Here is a 16,424-nt window from a genome sequence, read left to right on the forward strand (position 1 = left end):
GTTTTTCCAAAGCGCTCTTTTCAGGAATAGTATTGCATTTTTTTAAAAAAGGTCATTGCTCGACCATTCAGTGATCACAAAGCCATTAGATCCCAAACAATACAAGATTTTTGTAGCAGCGGGTTAGAAATAGAAGGAGAAAAAAAAGCCATCTTTCATGAGAGAGCTTTGTGACAAATGCAGAAGGTTTGTTACTACCAAATCAAATACCAGACTCTCCTTTCAGATACACTAATAAGGATTACGTAAAAAATGTGTATCCACAGGTAAAATTCAACCCCCTAACCTGCATCTGTCATTAATTTTTAGTGACACTGCATTCCATTTATATTTGTAAAGAACATTTAGATACTCAAATTTAGAATGCCATTAATGCACTGAAGATTACTACTGTTGATCCCTTCCTCTTTCCTGTTGTCTTCTGTTGAGAACACAGCTTTTGACAGTGGGAAGTGAGTATTATACTGACCACACTTCATTTGTCTCCTGTCCTAGTGAAAGGAAAAGTTATTTCCTCTTATTCCCTCCAGGTTTGGGTGTTTTGGTTTTTTTTTGGTTTTCTGGTTTTGGGTTTTGGTTTTGTTTTTCTTTTTACCCTGAACTAAAAATCTTTGTAAGAGAGGCTGAAAACATCCCTATTCAATATTTAAGTTATTCCTTGTGTGAATTATTTGCATCTTTAAGTACTCAGTTATTTTTATTTTTATTGTGTTTTTCCAGTCATTGGACCTTGTTATCCTAAGAAAATTTAAGGCTATTTTATTGTTTGATATAGTATATTTAGGCAGTCTGCAATGTAGATCTATGAAGACAAATGCTTGACTAATTACCATACCATCATTGGAAGCACAGGTTATATCCTAGAACAAAAAGAAAAGCAAAATGCTATTTACAGATCTTCATTGCAATGAAGAGATTTCAGTACCTACCCTAGATTTGGAATTGCCCATTCCCATTTCAATATCCTTCTGTAGTCGTCTCCTTCTGCACTTAGAAAAGTTAATGATCCTCATGATGAAATAGAAAAAAGATTTGGGGCTTGGTACAAGACTGAATGGTGGAGGTAATGTTTTTCCATCATCAAAATATGATAACCACAGTTTAGAACGAGCAAATTTCCACTCTACATCACTGTCATCCTGTGTAAAAATATAAAAACAGGTACGTGCTTTATTTTTAGGAAATACAAAACTTTTTCCACATGACACTTCTGTTAAATATTGACCCTTTCTGTTTTACATAAAATGTTGCTTGCTAATAAAACTCCCAGTAGATTTGCAAAAAGGCAACCACTTTATTAAGTCCATTTTAACTAAATTTCAGTTGTCTCTTTATGGCAACATCTCATTGACAATGCTTAGTTGAAGCATATGAACCATTTAAATAAGTGTTATTTCTGCATTGAGTGAAAGCCAACATATAAATTCCTTGCAATTTAAAGTGGAACTTTTGGGGGTTTTTGAAGTCTCATTTTTCTCCTTAAACTGGTCACATGAATTTGGTACTTGCATAAGTGATGAAGTATTAGCCTCAAGGCAGATGGTTAAAAATGGTAGTACTCATTAGCTTATTACATAAAAAGTGAATCCAATTTATGATGGAATATAGAAAACACAAACTTTGTTGCCATGCAGAAATTGTGTTAAAAATGACGAACTGATTTTGTCCTAACAAACACATTCTTACTGAAGTACTCAAAGGCTAGATTTGGTTTATTCCAAAGGTGAAAAGTTGATTTATTGTAACTATTTTTCTCCTGCTGAATTCTCTGTTATTACCCTAGAGTCATTGAAAATACTGGAAATTACTTATCTATTTTTATACTCTGTCTTAAACAATCTTTTTTTATCCTGCTAGTGTGGGTGTGCACCTGCATCTATGAGAATGTAGTATTCTAATAATATCAAAACTCATGGTCTGAAAATCTGGCAATATAAATATACTTTAATTTCAGCAACTTAATTTTTAAAACCAAAGTATCTTCTCTACTTTAAAATTTTCTGAATTTCTTATTGGAGTTGGATGATAAATATTATAATTAGTTGTCTCTTAAAGTGGAGATACTTTGTTATCATAATGAAATTCAAATAAACTATATGTCATTTAGTAAGCAATGCAGCTAATAATTTGTGTGAAATCAGAGTGTTCATTCAACTGAGCCTTTTGGCAGATTTGGAGCAATACTACCACTGTGTTTTCAGGACATATGGCAAAGCTCAGTAAACATAGAACCAAGTTTTGATATCGGACCTAAAGTGGAAAAAAGCACATATTACAAACAAAGCATATAAGCATTGCAAAGTGTGACTCAGTCACAACAATCTTAAAGATGGTACCTGTACCATATTTCACCTACAGAGGCATATAAATATAATAAAGTATATTCAAGTATCACTGCTGTACACAAGTGTCTAACTCCTGCCTATTTTGTTAAAAAGTATGATGACTGGAACTAAAAATCAGATCTCCATTAAAGCCCACATGAATACAGCATTTAATCTGTATTCTAATGACTTGTCAGAGATAGAAGTGTACTACATTAAAGAATCATGAAATAAACATCCTAAGGAAACTGGAAACAATAACCCATGTCTAAAGTGTTATGCCCAGTAACCTTCATTTCTACTTCACAGCAGTCTTTGTTTTAGTATTACTTTAGATTTTAAAATTTCTGACTGGATGACATCTCCTTATATGCGTACACATGGCCCAAGATGAACTACTTATTCAGATTCTGTATGATTATGCAGCTTGGCTGGGTTGTTAGATAAAGTCAGTCCTAGGAACATGGTATTTTTTTTGAGATTACCTCAGTAAAGGAGATAACTATACTACTCCTGTATAATCCAGATGCGCTCACTGAAATAATTCTTAGTAATTCTGCCTTTTCTCAACATAAAACAACTTGAGAACAGAGCCCACCTCAATTTCTTGGTATGAACTGTTGATCATAGCAATCAGCATGTTGAGCAGAACTACCACCATCGTCACATTGTATATGCCATAAAGAACATAACCAATGTTCTCTATGAATTTATGATCATATTTGAGGACAACAGAGGTTACTTCAGACAGGCCAAATATTGACCAAAATAAGGTCTTGAAACTTTCTTCCACTCTGAAGGGGAAAAAAAAAAGAGGAAGATGCTATTAACTATCTACACAAATAAATATATGAGTTGTGCTTACAGTAAGTGATAAACAATCTCAAGCAGTTTATCTGTGAATCAGGTATGTAGAGCACTGATCAAAACAACAAACACAGAAAAAAAAGTTCATGGTACATTCAGTTTCTCCACTATGCTCCACCAACTGGTTTCCCACAAATCTGTGTGATTAACACAAGGTAAAATTATTTCAAACTGCAACAAAATCTTCCATTACGCAAGCAGGACAGAATTTTGTGTTCTGATGAGATACCTGATTTCCCACTGACTTCAGCTGTTTTTTTCTTCAGTTTTATTTTAATGCTAGGAAAGAGCATACAGTATCTCACAGTCTTTGTTACCTTAGTGAAAAACCTGAAAGTTACATATTAGCTTTTTACTTAAACAAAACTTCATACTTACGTTGTAAAGGCTGGGTTTAGTTTAGCTCCAAGGTAGTAGGAATACAGTATGAACATTCCAATCATAAATGCAAGAAATACCATAATAAAAAGGACCATAAACTTGAAGATGTCTTTAACAGTCCTTCCAAGCGAAATCTGCAAAGGCCCAAAACTCTCATTTGCAGGCAGGATATATGCGATACGAGAAAAGCTAAGAACAACAGCAATTGCATAAAGGCCTTCGGATATTATCTGAGGATCAGATGGGAGCCATTTATCTCTAGCTGGAAGATACAAAATATAGGGGTAGAGTTACTCATTTATCACAATGCTGAAAATCAAGTCTTGATAGGATTTTTCCATGAGCAAGTCTGAATTTAGTTGAGACAAATATTCAAAGAGTCTAGCAGTTCCCTTAGTCACAAGGAATAAATCTAAGTTACATCACCTTCTACTAGTACTTGAAAGAACATGATGTTTTCTTCTGCAGTTTGCATTTTAACCTGACATATGTAACAATACATAATTCCTTACTGCTTCTCTGAAACACAGCTGTTTTATCTGAATAAGCACTATGCTAAAGACAGAAATTTATTTGTATTTTTTGTTACTGATGGGAAGGTAACAGTGTTGGATAATGAACAATTTAATTTATTAATCACACCAGCTTTTCCCACTGGTACAAGTTCAGGATATAACCTAATTCCCTTTGAAATCAAGAAGATTTATGCCATTTGCCTCAATGGAAGTAGGATCACCACAAACACATGCAAACATTCATCTTAAAGCTTCAAAATGCTTTATAGTGCATCCTACCAGTTTTTCTATGTTCAGATCTGTGTTGAAGAAAAGTTAAACTCACCGTAAGTAAAATATTCTATTTCTGGAGGAAGTGTAACCTCAGAGAGGTCATTCTCCTCAATGTAGTTGTCCACATATTGTTGTGCTTTTGTGGCCTGCAGGAATGCCAGAAGCCTTGCTGTGAAAGCAGCAATGAAAATGGACAGCATCCCAAAATCCAAAACATTCCATAACTGCAAAATATATTCCCTGGGTCCTTCCAGCCACAGCTCTTTGCATTCTGACCACATCATACCTGCAACAAAAGGTGACAAACCACATTGCAATGTTGGCCAAAATCTTTTCACTTACATTCTCTGCATTCCAATTCATAAAACCAGGTGGTACCAGTGGAGCAAAAATTCACTTATTTGCAGTGTCACAGCATCATCACACACCTTGAGTAAGGCCCTTTTGGTTTCAACAGGGTTGATCAAATAGCAAGTTATGAATTGATACGTGGCGATAAAGCTCAAACATCTCCACATAGGATAGCATAGAGCCATGACTTTGCAGTGAAAGCATTATGGCCTAAATAAAAAACAGAATGCTGTACTTCTGAAGGAAGAATGTTAAATATGGAAAAAGAACTCTTCTCACTTCCTTACCATTTATGTTCATAAACCACTTCTGAATCAGAAGGGTTCACATTTACAGAGGATCTCAACTATCCAGCTACACAGACGACCAAATACAAAGGGCACAATTGAACTACTGGTTCTCCACTTGGCAGAAGAAGATTGCCTTTCAGCCTAGCAAGTGGAACTTGGTTATGTGCAGTTCAGTTTTGGCTCAGCAATTCAGAGGGGGTACTGCTGCCATTCCAAACATATGCACAGCAGCCATGCACTGAATTGGCTTAAGGCTGGTTGTCCCTGAGCGCCCAAGAAATTTCTCACAGTGCCCAAGTCCTAAAGACCACTAAAATCTCTGTCCTTGCCTCCTGTCAAATAAAGAGGCTGCTCCCCAGGAATGTATGTTGGGACTACCAGAAGGCAGCACACAGATATGCATCTCCCTACTCTAACATAATTTAAGACAAAGCAGGACTTAAACCAGGCATATAGGTGATTCAAAAGGCAGTGTGAGGCACTGTCATGTAGCAGCCACCTGCTACACCTACCTCTTTTCTCTCCCACAGCCTGTAGAAGCCAAGAATGCTACATTATCATGCAGCTAACTGACATTTTGCCATGTAAAGCACTTGACCTGGATTAAATGCTACAAGACTGCATTTTCTGCTGTATGGAGTTTCAAACAGTCTAACAGTTTTGTGAAGAAAAGAAGGAAAACCAAAACCAACCAACCAAAACAACACAAAGCAACCACACAGATTCCAATCCCCCCTTTCCCCCCTCAATAAAAAAACAACCAAACAAACACCCTCTCAAATCTATAACAACAGAGTAGTGATAACTGACTCCAGCCACTTGACACTGGTAGATACTGCGATTTCCCCACATACTGTGTCAGCACCAATGTCACTTAAGCACTGATGTGCTTTCTGGCACACGCTGTTATTATTTAAGAAAGCCACTTCAATAAAGTATGCTTTCTGCAAACCTGCTGTCCCGTTACAAATGCCAGAATTACCACACAGTGCGGCAAATCAGCAAAAAAAATTTTACCCCATGCTGCAAGAGGGGGCAGCAAAGAGATGATCTGATGCTTTCACCAGTTCTAATGTACTGTTATCTGTCTTAAGGGTTTATTCTAATCATGCAACAGCAGGAGCGAAGGTCTGGGAGTGGACTTTTTTATTTTACAATTTATATCTGCAAGAGAACAGCTGACATTAAAAGAAGGGGCTATATACCTACCAAGTACCCACACCATGATCAGCATTTCTGTCCAGGTGAATTGGGTAGTCTTCACCCTAAAGATCTGCTTAGGGTAATCAGTAACAGTGACATTCGGTAGCGTTGTTATACCTTCAAATCTGTCAGAAGCATTGAACACCAGTAGGCCCAGGAAAATAATGAAGGATGCTGCATGTGCCACAAATTTCATAAATGGGCTTCGAAGAATTCTTCCAAGCTGCAAAGGCAGAATGAAAGTTTTCTCAAAGGAGCAAACTCTTTCATCAGACATTCCAGAAGTGTAAATGGGCACTCAAAGCTCAGGACAGTCTGAAACCTCATTTTGAAAGGATACTGAATTGTGATGCTTTACCATTTCAGACTAAAGTCTCCCAAAGGCAACCTCATGGAGTACATTGTCTCTTTAGGAGAATATATGTTCAGAGATCTAAGTGCCAAATAAATAACTCATGTCTACTAAAAATAATGACTGTTCCCTCAGAATGGACTAAGAAGAGTAAGATCAGAAATACTACTATTTTCACATAAAATCAGCTGATTTCATTCATATCTGTACCTGGCAGAAGTACAAAACAGCAACAGCAGAGGCAGTCCATCTGCCTCAGAAGAGAGGACCATCTGCCTCCAGAAGACCAGACTGGAAAGAGCGATAGGCCTGTCACAGTTACTCACTATATGAAAAAGTCTATGATCCCATCAGTACTAGCCTGCAAGCCAGCATTAAAAGTGCCACGTTATAAACCCACTTTTCTGGGGGCAATACTGCCAGTAAGCTTTATTTAGGCAGTAAAGGTCTCATATGGCCTGCGCTGCTGCAACTCCCCACCACATACTCAAAAAAAACGCAGGTATTGGTGAGGCTGCACCACAGACAGCCATTTATGCACTAGCTAAAGCACAGAAGTGGAACTGAGATTACCTAACTACTCTCTTTGGAGGCATCTTCAGGGAATGCACACGTAGGTTTACTTGTCCTTCCCAGCCTACTTCCTGTTGGGAGTAGTACCTTTGGAATGCACCTCCTTCCTGTGGCCTGAGGAGGACAATGCTTGTCCTATCTGCACAAGTTGTGGCAAGGTGGATACTAGATAGACTTCTTCATCTTAGCTGCTGCACACCTCTTAAGGTCACAGGTCTCCTGTCTCCTTCACTACAACAAATAATATACTTCTCTGTACATAATGTCCAACCTTTATTGATGTTAATGTACGGTTATAATATGATACACTATCACATACATCACCAATATTATGCAACATTCCAAAATTTCCCATGAAGAGCTGCTAAATACAATCAGCAGTATTGTATAAGAAGAAAAATCAATTTCAGGAGATGGGGGGCTTCCTCATTTCAAGGAATGGTTTTCCTGAAACTGGGGTCAGCTACTATGAACTATGCAGAGCAGCACACACTAAACAGCACTTACTACCTGTGCAAACAATCTCAGCTTCCCTTCCTGCTCCTGACCTTTAGAAAGTATTTGGAAATGACAATATCAAATTGCTGATAGGGATGTACAGTACTTTTATTTGAAATGAACACTAGGAAAAATGTCAGGTGTTTCTGGTACTGAGAATTAAAGCTCAAGGACAAATGTCACTTTCCTATATTAAACACCGGCTAAAAATATATTAATACGTTTCTGTGATATGGAGCTGTGAATGAGGAATATCTTTACTACAGATGTTGACAGATAGTGACATTTCAGATAATAATGACAGTAACAATTATACTGTTTTCATTAATGCTTATCTTTAAAGTAAATAAGTATTCAACCTACAGAAAAAGACAGGTTCCCCTGAAACATGCAGGCAATCAGCAAAATCTTATCCTTTTGAGGTGAATTATAAGAGCAAAATACAAATGAGCAAAACTCACATTTAACTCATTAAGGAAAAAATTTAAATACCACATTCAGCACAAAGCAAATTTACTTAAAATTTTGAAAAAAGGTAATGTAACAGAGAAATTGTCCTCCTTCTGATTTACCAAGTATCTATCAATGTGCTTCATTTGCAGACAATTCACATGCTACAGTCTAGAAGTATTTCAAAGAAACTGCTGTTATTTTCATTGTGAGATCACCAGGGAAGCTGGAAGCACCCACCTATTTCCATAATGGGGCAATAGTTTACAGTTATGCTCTTTTAAGAATACACCCTACCACATGGTCGGAATACTGTGTTTAATTTCATTTCTGCTCTATGGTTCACCTGGTAAACAGATCTACGGTAGGAATAACAAATATTTTACTTAAGATTCAGTTCTGCATCCACAAATCCAACAGATGCTCTGGTAATGGTTTATACTGGAACAGCATCAGATCTTAAGATGCCATCAGAGGAGACCTAATACAGAATCTGAGTGGTGAGTTTCAAAAAAAACAAAACGTGTTACTAATACAAATACATAGTAGAGATTGTGAAGTAAGCACAATTTCATTTAAACTTAATGACAATGTATTTTCATGCTTCATCACCACGGTTCCCTCTTTATGGTGCAAATAAAACAAATAGCATTTTTTGACTCAAGACTAAAGGTTACTAAAAATACCTTTAATTAGTTAAAATTCGTAAGCAGCAGAATTGGAGGTACAATATTGCATTTTGAGTGCCAGAAATTGAAGACCAGCTTCCAGAATTGTACAAGAGATGTAATTTATAAAATTCAGTACCCTGCTACACGGTGCAATCCAATAACCAATAGCTAGAAATGGGAGGCCCAACGCCACAACCAGCACAACCAGACACTTGATAGCTATGGTCTGCTCCCGCAATCCTGAGAGATTTTCATACCAGATAGTCAGTAGCTGTTGCTGGCAGTTTGGATGGGCTACAAACTGTAAAGAAAAAGAAAGAAAACCAAGACATATTATTATTTGTAACAAGAATTATGTAACTGCTACATACATGATTAATTTAAATACTTGGTTTTAATTTAGACCTTAAAAAACATGTTCTTTTTTCCTTTCCTTTAAATTAAAGGTTAATTAATGAAGAAGAAACTGCAGAGCTGATTTAAAACAGCACTTTGGGGACAAGGCTGCACATGTTGGACAGTAATCATTGATAGAAGCCTCTTAATGCATTATTAGAGCAGCTTCCCATATCCAACTGCATCGTGTCAGAGTTGAAACTCAGTCTTCCAACAATTTCTCAGCAAATCAGGCTGATGCAAGGTACATGCAGAATTTCTGTGGAGACTGAATATTTCAGCCTGACCATAATCAACCATTTCATTCATCCCAATCTTCCATGAATTCTTCCTTAAGTGTCCCAAAATTGAACAAGAGCAGAGAGATTGAATCATTAAGGTATTAAACAGGCACATATTAAGGATGTAGTAGCCACTTAAAAAAGAAACCAGTCAACTTCCATCTTTCTTCTATGCAACAGGTATGTGCAAATGCTATTTTCCTAGCTTCAGTAAGATTTTAGTATGTTCACAGGGAAAGGGAATGATTCCAAAATTAACTATGGAATGATAAAATGAGCTGCTGCCAACAACTGCATTTGTCTAAATATGCTGTAACTTTCATTTTACTAAAATCACTTTTGGGCGAATTTGTTGAAGGGTGAGCATGTATTGCTCTATTTTTAAACCACTGTTGTATTTCTTTAGGATGTCCACTTTCAGCAACTTGGACAGAGGAGACTCTGCTACCACCCCATCATGATCATGCTGTGTAACCAGGAATGTGAAGGCCATGTGTATTCCCCAAGTTCTTTGCCCATTATACTTACATTTCTGGTTAAGTCCATTTCTGAAGTCCTATCATACTTATCATTGTCACTATTATACCATGTCCTGTGAGACATCACGAGAGCGCTTGGGACATCAATTAAACACAAAGGTAACAGCCTAGTTATTACGTCAATCTGAAGAAATCTGGTAATGTAGCTGTCACAAGAGCTGACAATAACTAGTAAATCAGAGTAAAGAAGGCTAGGCAGTTTCACAAAAAAATGTTTTAAAAATAATTCTGATAACTTCGATAATCCTTGTTGGTCTAAGAGTGAGATTTGATCCAAGTTTCTTACACTTAAAAAGTGTAAACTTTGGATATCCATTTTATCATCCTTTGTACTCCATTGAGATCATAATGTACTATATACACTGTTGTTAGCCAGGTCTTGCCTGCAAAATGCCATTTATGTGCCAAATCTCATTAAAAAGAACATTCAGTAGTACAACAGGGCAGATTTCATTTTAAAAGTAAAATTAAATCCTTGGCAATGAAAACAGACAACCTTAAAACTCTCAAGAGGAAGAATCTGAAGCTGTTGCAGAAACTTTAAAAAGGGAAGCAACCTTCATATTTTAACCTATTTTGCTCTAAATGGTAAGTCCCAAAGTATTTTGGTGTGCGATTCATGACCAATTAGATCATATATTAATGCAGTTTGTACCTATAGTGGAATGGCCAACAAAAATACATAAAAAGATTTTTAAAGTTTTTTTTTTTAAATATCAACCTAAATTGTTTGTATTCTTTTTATTAGGCTGTCATCTTTGAAGCTGCCAACCTGGCCCATTGGAAAAAGAGACTGGATTTTGTATACTCGTGTATTCTGACTATGCACCCGGTCTCTTCTTTTGCTAAAATAGATCTCATTCTCAACACAGGACATCAAGGGACAAAGCAGGTTAATTGTGGCCAAAGTCAGGAATGAAAGTAAACAATTATTTCAAATTACAAAGACATTTTTTAAAAACAGACTTAAAGCTGTACTGAAGAGGAAAAAGAAGAAACACCCACATCATTGTTCCTGTTACCAGAAGCAATAGTAAGAAACAGCAAAGGAGATTTAAGGTAGCTTGCCTAGGGGTATAAATCAGCCCTCAGGCCTTCTTGTGTATCTCATCCAACGTGTGCTGGTTTATTCCTCCTGGTTTATCAACATTTTGATCTGACAGCAAGAGAAGATCTGCCTGTGCTATAATTTTCCCCAGAAAATGGAGAAGTTCGTGAATAAGATGCCAGTGGATATGGCAAGATACCTGGCACTAAGTCTAACAGCTCTAGAGATCTTAGCAACTTATTTAACTGTTGGCAACTGCACAATATGCACCACTTCCAAGCCCTCAGAGAAATTTATGTCACTTCTTTCATCCATAAAAGCACTGAAATTCATCCTTCTCTTCAGCTCACTGAAATACTTGAATTTCTGATTTCACTATCCTTATTTTCAGCAACAGTTTTCCCCTAGCTGTTTCCCTGCCTTATGTATCTGTCTTTCCCCCCAGCTTCATCTCCTCCAAAGACAGTAGGTTCACATCCTATTTCACCTATGAATCACACCATCGTACAACCTTGTTCCTTCTGCATTTCTCTTCTCTCATCCTGCTTTCCATGCAGTTTCTTACTTACATATGTTGAACTCATGATCACATTTATTTAACATTTTAGGATCCAATCAAAACCCCAGTGAGCAACAAGGATGCAGAAGGACAGTATCTAGTCACTAAAAGCTCTAATTCTTAGTTATGCTGCCTTTCTGGGCATAATTGGCTATAACACTTCACATTTCATGACTGTAAACCAAGTCATCAGTATGTAAATATTTTTATGACTAAGAGTGATCATAATGTTATTTATCCTTAACACCCTAATGACTGAGTTCAGACCTAGCAGGAAGAGATCCTGGCATACTTTGGTACACAAACATACAATGTAGAAAGAGAATTTTGAATCTTCTTTGTTATCTATTGATTCAAAACTTCAATGTTTGAAAATTAAATTCTGTGATTTTGCTCAAACTCACTTGGAAATTCCATTTTGATTTTTATTTCGGCAAGAAATGCAGAATTTGGCAGCATCAGCACTTCTCTGTAATTTGGTTGACAATCTAAGGACAGAGTTAAAATACAATACTGAAAGCACTATTGCTGCAGCAATTCAGCATACTGCATGAGCCTGCTTGTTTTAACTAGTTTCTCGGGGGGGGGGGAAGGGAGGGGAAGGAGGAAACAGGGGTGCTATTTCTTTTTGGTTTTTTGGGGGGTTTTTGTCTGTTTGTTGGGGTTTTGTTTTGATTGGTTGGTTGTTTTTTTCCCCCTCCTTTTATTCCCCCCATTCTATTTATTAATTCCCTTAGTCCTTCGCTATTGGGACTGCACTTTCAGTCTGAACCTTAGCTTCAAAATTATATCCTGCTTACAAGGTGGGCTACACTTTAATGTAGTGACTAAGATAGTAAGTGCAAGAGTTTCATTACTAATGGAATTAAAACTTCCCGTTTCCCTAGCAGTGAACTTGTGAGCACGCATGCTCACTTGTCATTTGTTTTTTCCTCTCTCTTCTCCCTCTGAAAAGGGCATATAGCTCATTAACCATTTCATGGACCTGTAGTTCTGTTTGGCTGTGCTGTCTGTAACAGCAAACTGACCTTAATGTAGCTGACTCAGAAACCCAGGTAGAAATACTGAAAGGTAAGAAACGTAAGCCACATCCTTGTCTGCTTCCTACAGCTATAGGGTTGAAAACATTCTGAGTGGAGTTCCCACATTTGAATCTGTTCTGCAGTCAGAATATCGCTAGAATCTGCCACAGTTGTAACAGAGCTGACCCCAGCATCAAAGGACCACCATGGCAGAGACATTTCCTGGCTCAGTCCTTGCCATGCCCTCTTTAATGGCCTGTGAGAGACTGATCTGAAATCAGACTCCACTGTCCATTGTCTCAAGGATTGGCCTGAGAAAGCTGAGATGGAATTCCACCTATCTTTTGTTCAGAGATGGGTGGGAGGAGTTGAGATTAGACTCCAATATCCATTGCCTGGGAAAAGGGTGTGAGGAATTGAACTGGGATTCCACCATCCATTGCCTGAGGGATGAGTGGGAAAGAGCTAAACCTCTTCCATCCATTACCTAGAGGATTGATGTGAGGAACTGCTACCCAAATCCCAAGAATTGCTGCAGGCATGCAGTTGAAAAGCTGGCTGCAAGAGCAGGGAAACTGGTCCACCAGGAAAGTGTAATACATGACAGGAAGAACAGAGGTACTCCACTCAACTCATTCTAAAAGGGGGAAAAGGTAATCACCAAGAGAGACATCACCAGGGAGCCACTGCCATGAGGCCATGAGGATGACTCCAGAAGGACACCTCTGTGAGGACACTTTCCTCTGACTACTACGGACCCTGAGGGACACCCTCCATGAGACACTGCTATGATGGCAACTCCAGAAGACACACTCCACGGGGTACCTTCAAGGAAATGACTCCAGAAGGACGCCTCCACAAGGCCACCCACCTCCGATGGACTCTTGAGGGACATTGCTCCAATACCGACTATGAATCCTGAAGAACTCTCACCACTGATGATGGCAATGGATCCTTGGGACACTGCTGGATCCATGGTGGTGACTTTCTCTCTCCCCCTGCACCCTGAATCCTTGCTTCATTTTCTGCCTTTTTTCCAATCTGTCCTATCACTATCCCCTTTATTACAATAATTTCCCTTTTTTGTAATAATTGCCCTTTCCTAATAAACCAACTGGTCAATTATGGTACTTGACCTTGTTAGCATCTTAATTTCACTCTTTGGATCATGAACTGAAACAGGGTCCGACACTGGGGTTTTCTCCAATTGGACCCTGACATGGCCATTTATAGGGAGCAGCATATGCATGAATATGGTAACAACTGTGCACCATCTATTTATTTCTTTGCACCAATATCATTAGTCTTACAGGTTCTGAACTGTATTTGTCACAAATTGGAGCCAAAACCTTGAGTTTATATACAAATACTTAATCTCTTGCAAGAGGAGAGAACAAATTTGCTACATGGAATTGTTGTTGTTTTTTTTTTTTACTACATAGATTATTGTTACTCTTAACAGACTTGTGTGATCCTTTGTTCAGGAATGGATTCCATCAGTGACCACGACCTCTTAGAAGAAAATTACAGTCTTCAGAAAGAAAGCAGAGACATAAGTCTCTGCAAGGGTTTGGTACATATTAAAATGCAATAGCATAAATAATTCATGTGTTATTTAGGTATGATAACATGCTCATAAACTTTGATTCTCTCCCTGTTTTATTATTTTTAATTAATTTAATACTTGTATATATTTACCTTGAATTTTGGTAATTAATATGCACTTATCTGCTCTAAACCAATTCTATACTGGAAAAAGTGTTTTGCTGTTTAGGATATGCATTCACGATTTTTGTTAACCGTCTGTTGGGGACATAATAAACATCAGTATGTCCCAGTTGTTCTGGCAGACTGCTTTCAATTCATTTTATATGGCAGATTGACTCAATAGGTGGCCACAGAAGGCAGTGTTATTTGTTCTGAGAGACACAAGACACATCTTGTGGAGAAGGTGAACCTAATGGCTGTTAAGAATGGAAAAGATGCTAACCATGTAAACCGGTAGCTGAAAATAATGCATAGGCATTGCTGTATTTCTTGAGTCCTCCCACAGTACGACACAGTATTAACTATTTTCTGTGCTAGAGTAGTGGGATCTTGAAGAGAAAAAATGTGCCGATATATTGGGAATTTCCATGATTAATGGATATGTCCAGTGTGTGATACACAGCTACACTTTTCAACACATAACATTCATTCACAAGATAACTGTTCATTAAAAATTACTGTGAGAGGCATTAACCAAAACCACATTGTACTTTACAAAACATTGATGAATACAGGTGCAAAGATGAAGAACTGAAATCAATTAATTAACTACAAATTGATTAACCACAAATATCTTCCATACGTTTCCAGGACCGAATTTTAAAATACATCTTAAAGAAACACTCTGGTAAATCATGTAGGATTTCTCACTAAAACCATACAGCTGCAAATAAACTATATGACTTACTGTCATACTTTAAAATAAATCAAAAAATGATATACTTAAAGAGAACTTAGATGTACTCTTCCTTTTTCAAAGTATTAAAAGACCTTTCTTTAAAAAAATAAAAAAAAAACCAAACCACCCAAAAACCTCACCACAAACAAATAAACAAACATTTCTGATGATAAAAATGCTAGTAGATAGCTGCAAGACTTACTTCCCACAATTTACTTGTCTAATTCAGTTAGAAAGCAAAGATAATAAAAAGAAATAACGAACAGACCAGATCTTTTCACTGGTTGAAACCAATACTTTCACCAATACAGCCTTCTCTTTGGATTAGATATCATCACACAGACCGGCAACAAGACTCAGCTTGCTTTCACCGAGTGAAAATATGGTCACACTAAAATGTCTTCTTTTGGCTTACTCAGGAGAAGGGTCTGACCAACTGTGTGTCACCTTACTAGCCCAGCTGATTTATGTTATTAAAATCTCCTGCCAATTCTCAGCTGCAGAAAATAGACTAAACAACTCCTTTGCTGTAGTCCACTTCAGCCTTGTGAGAATCTTGGTTACGTACACTATGTCTCATTAATGCATCTGACCGCCGGTCCATAACACCCATGGGATAATGAGGCAACACTGCATTCTGATTACACTGTCTGAAAGCACTTGCTATGAGGACATTACCTTTTTGACTTCATACTTAATGGCCAGCTTCACACGGCTCAGTGATGCTCTGTGTCTCTGCGCTTCAACTGGTTCGGAGTTTAAATCCCCATTCAGAATGGCCTCCACTTCTTCTGAGTCTCGGCAGAGGTCAAGAACACCCACCACAAAATCCTTGCACTGCATAGACAGCTTGCGATAGTCATTCTGAAACAGAAGGGTTAGAGAAAACAGCCCATGATGAACGTGCTTAAGAGTCAATGGCAAGGAAAAAGGAACCCGTACAAGTTGCTAGAAATGAATAATGTTTGACTTTTACATACTATGTCAAGTGGGAGCATATCAGACATGACAGAATTTTTGTACAGCTGAATAATTTCTCTTCTGACACAAAGTAGCCACTTGAACAGAAGATGATGACAGGTGTTTAACAGAGCATTTGGAACATTACATAATAGTGTGATGAAAATAACCCAGATGGGCAGCAAGGGGAAGTTGAATGGACAAATCAGAATTGTTCAAACAAACCAGGACCAGAACTCTTGAAATACTAACCTCACCCTTGCAAAAACTTCACAATTAATGAAGTAATTCTTACAGGGTTGCCTCCCAGGCTACGAATATATTTCTGCTCTTTCTACACTGCTAAAATGACTGCTTACTCTCTACTCTGCTGTATACCGTAATCACTTCCCTCCATTTCCCACCCACTCTGCTTCCCACTTATA

At 37.7% G+C, this 16,424-nt stretch overlaps 1 protein-coding gene across 3 annotated transcripts in view; it reads right to left on the reverse strand.

Annotated features, from left to right (window-relative positions):
• The window catches only part of TRPC3 (transient receptor potential cation channel subfamily C member 3), a 43,537-nt gene that overhangs the window by 3,440 nt on the left and 23,673 nt on the right, over nt 1-16,424 (reverse strand). For 2 of the 3 annotated variants that reach the window (XM_061463374.1, XM_061463392.1), the window contains exons 3-9: nt 15,718-15,903; nt 8,885-9,049; nt 6,211-6,427; nt 4,413-4,646; nt 3,570-3,834; nt 2,923-3,118; nt 930-1,139 (exon numbers count right to left, since the gene is read on the reverse strand). In XM_061463374.1, the coding sequence (XP_061319358.1) occupies nt 930-1,139; nt 2,923-3,118; nt 3,570-3,834; nt 4,413-4,646; nt 6,211-6,427; nt 8,885-9,049; nt 15,718-15,903 (1,473 nt within the window). The remainder of the gene's footprint in view (nt 1-929; nt 1,140-2,922; nt 3,119-3,569; nt 3,835-4,412; nt 4,647-6,210; nt 6,428-8,884; nt 9,050-15,717; nt 15,904-16,424) is intronic. The other variant, XM_061463383.1, reaches the window with a different exon arrangement.

This window comes from Pezoporus flaviventris, unplaced genomic scaffold (assembly GCF_033815535.1).
Source record: "Pezoporus flaviventris isolate CSIRO_AGI_PZ_B2104156 unplaced genomic scaffold, CSIRO_AGI_Pfla_v1 ptg000002l, whole genome shotgun sequence".
Taxonomy (NCBI): Eukaryota; Metazoa; Chordata; class Aves; order Psittaciformes; family Psittacidae; genus Pezoporus; species Pezoporus flaviventris.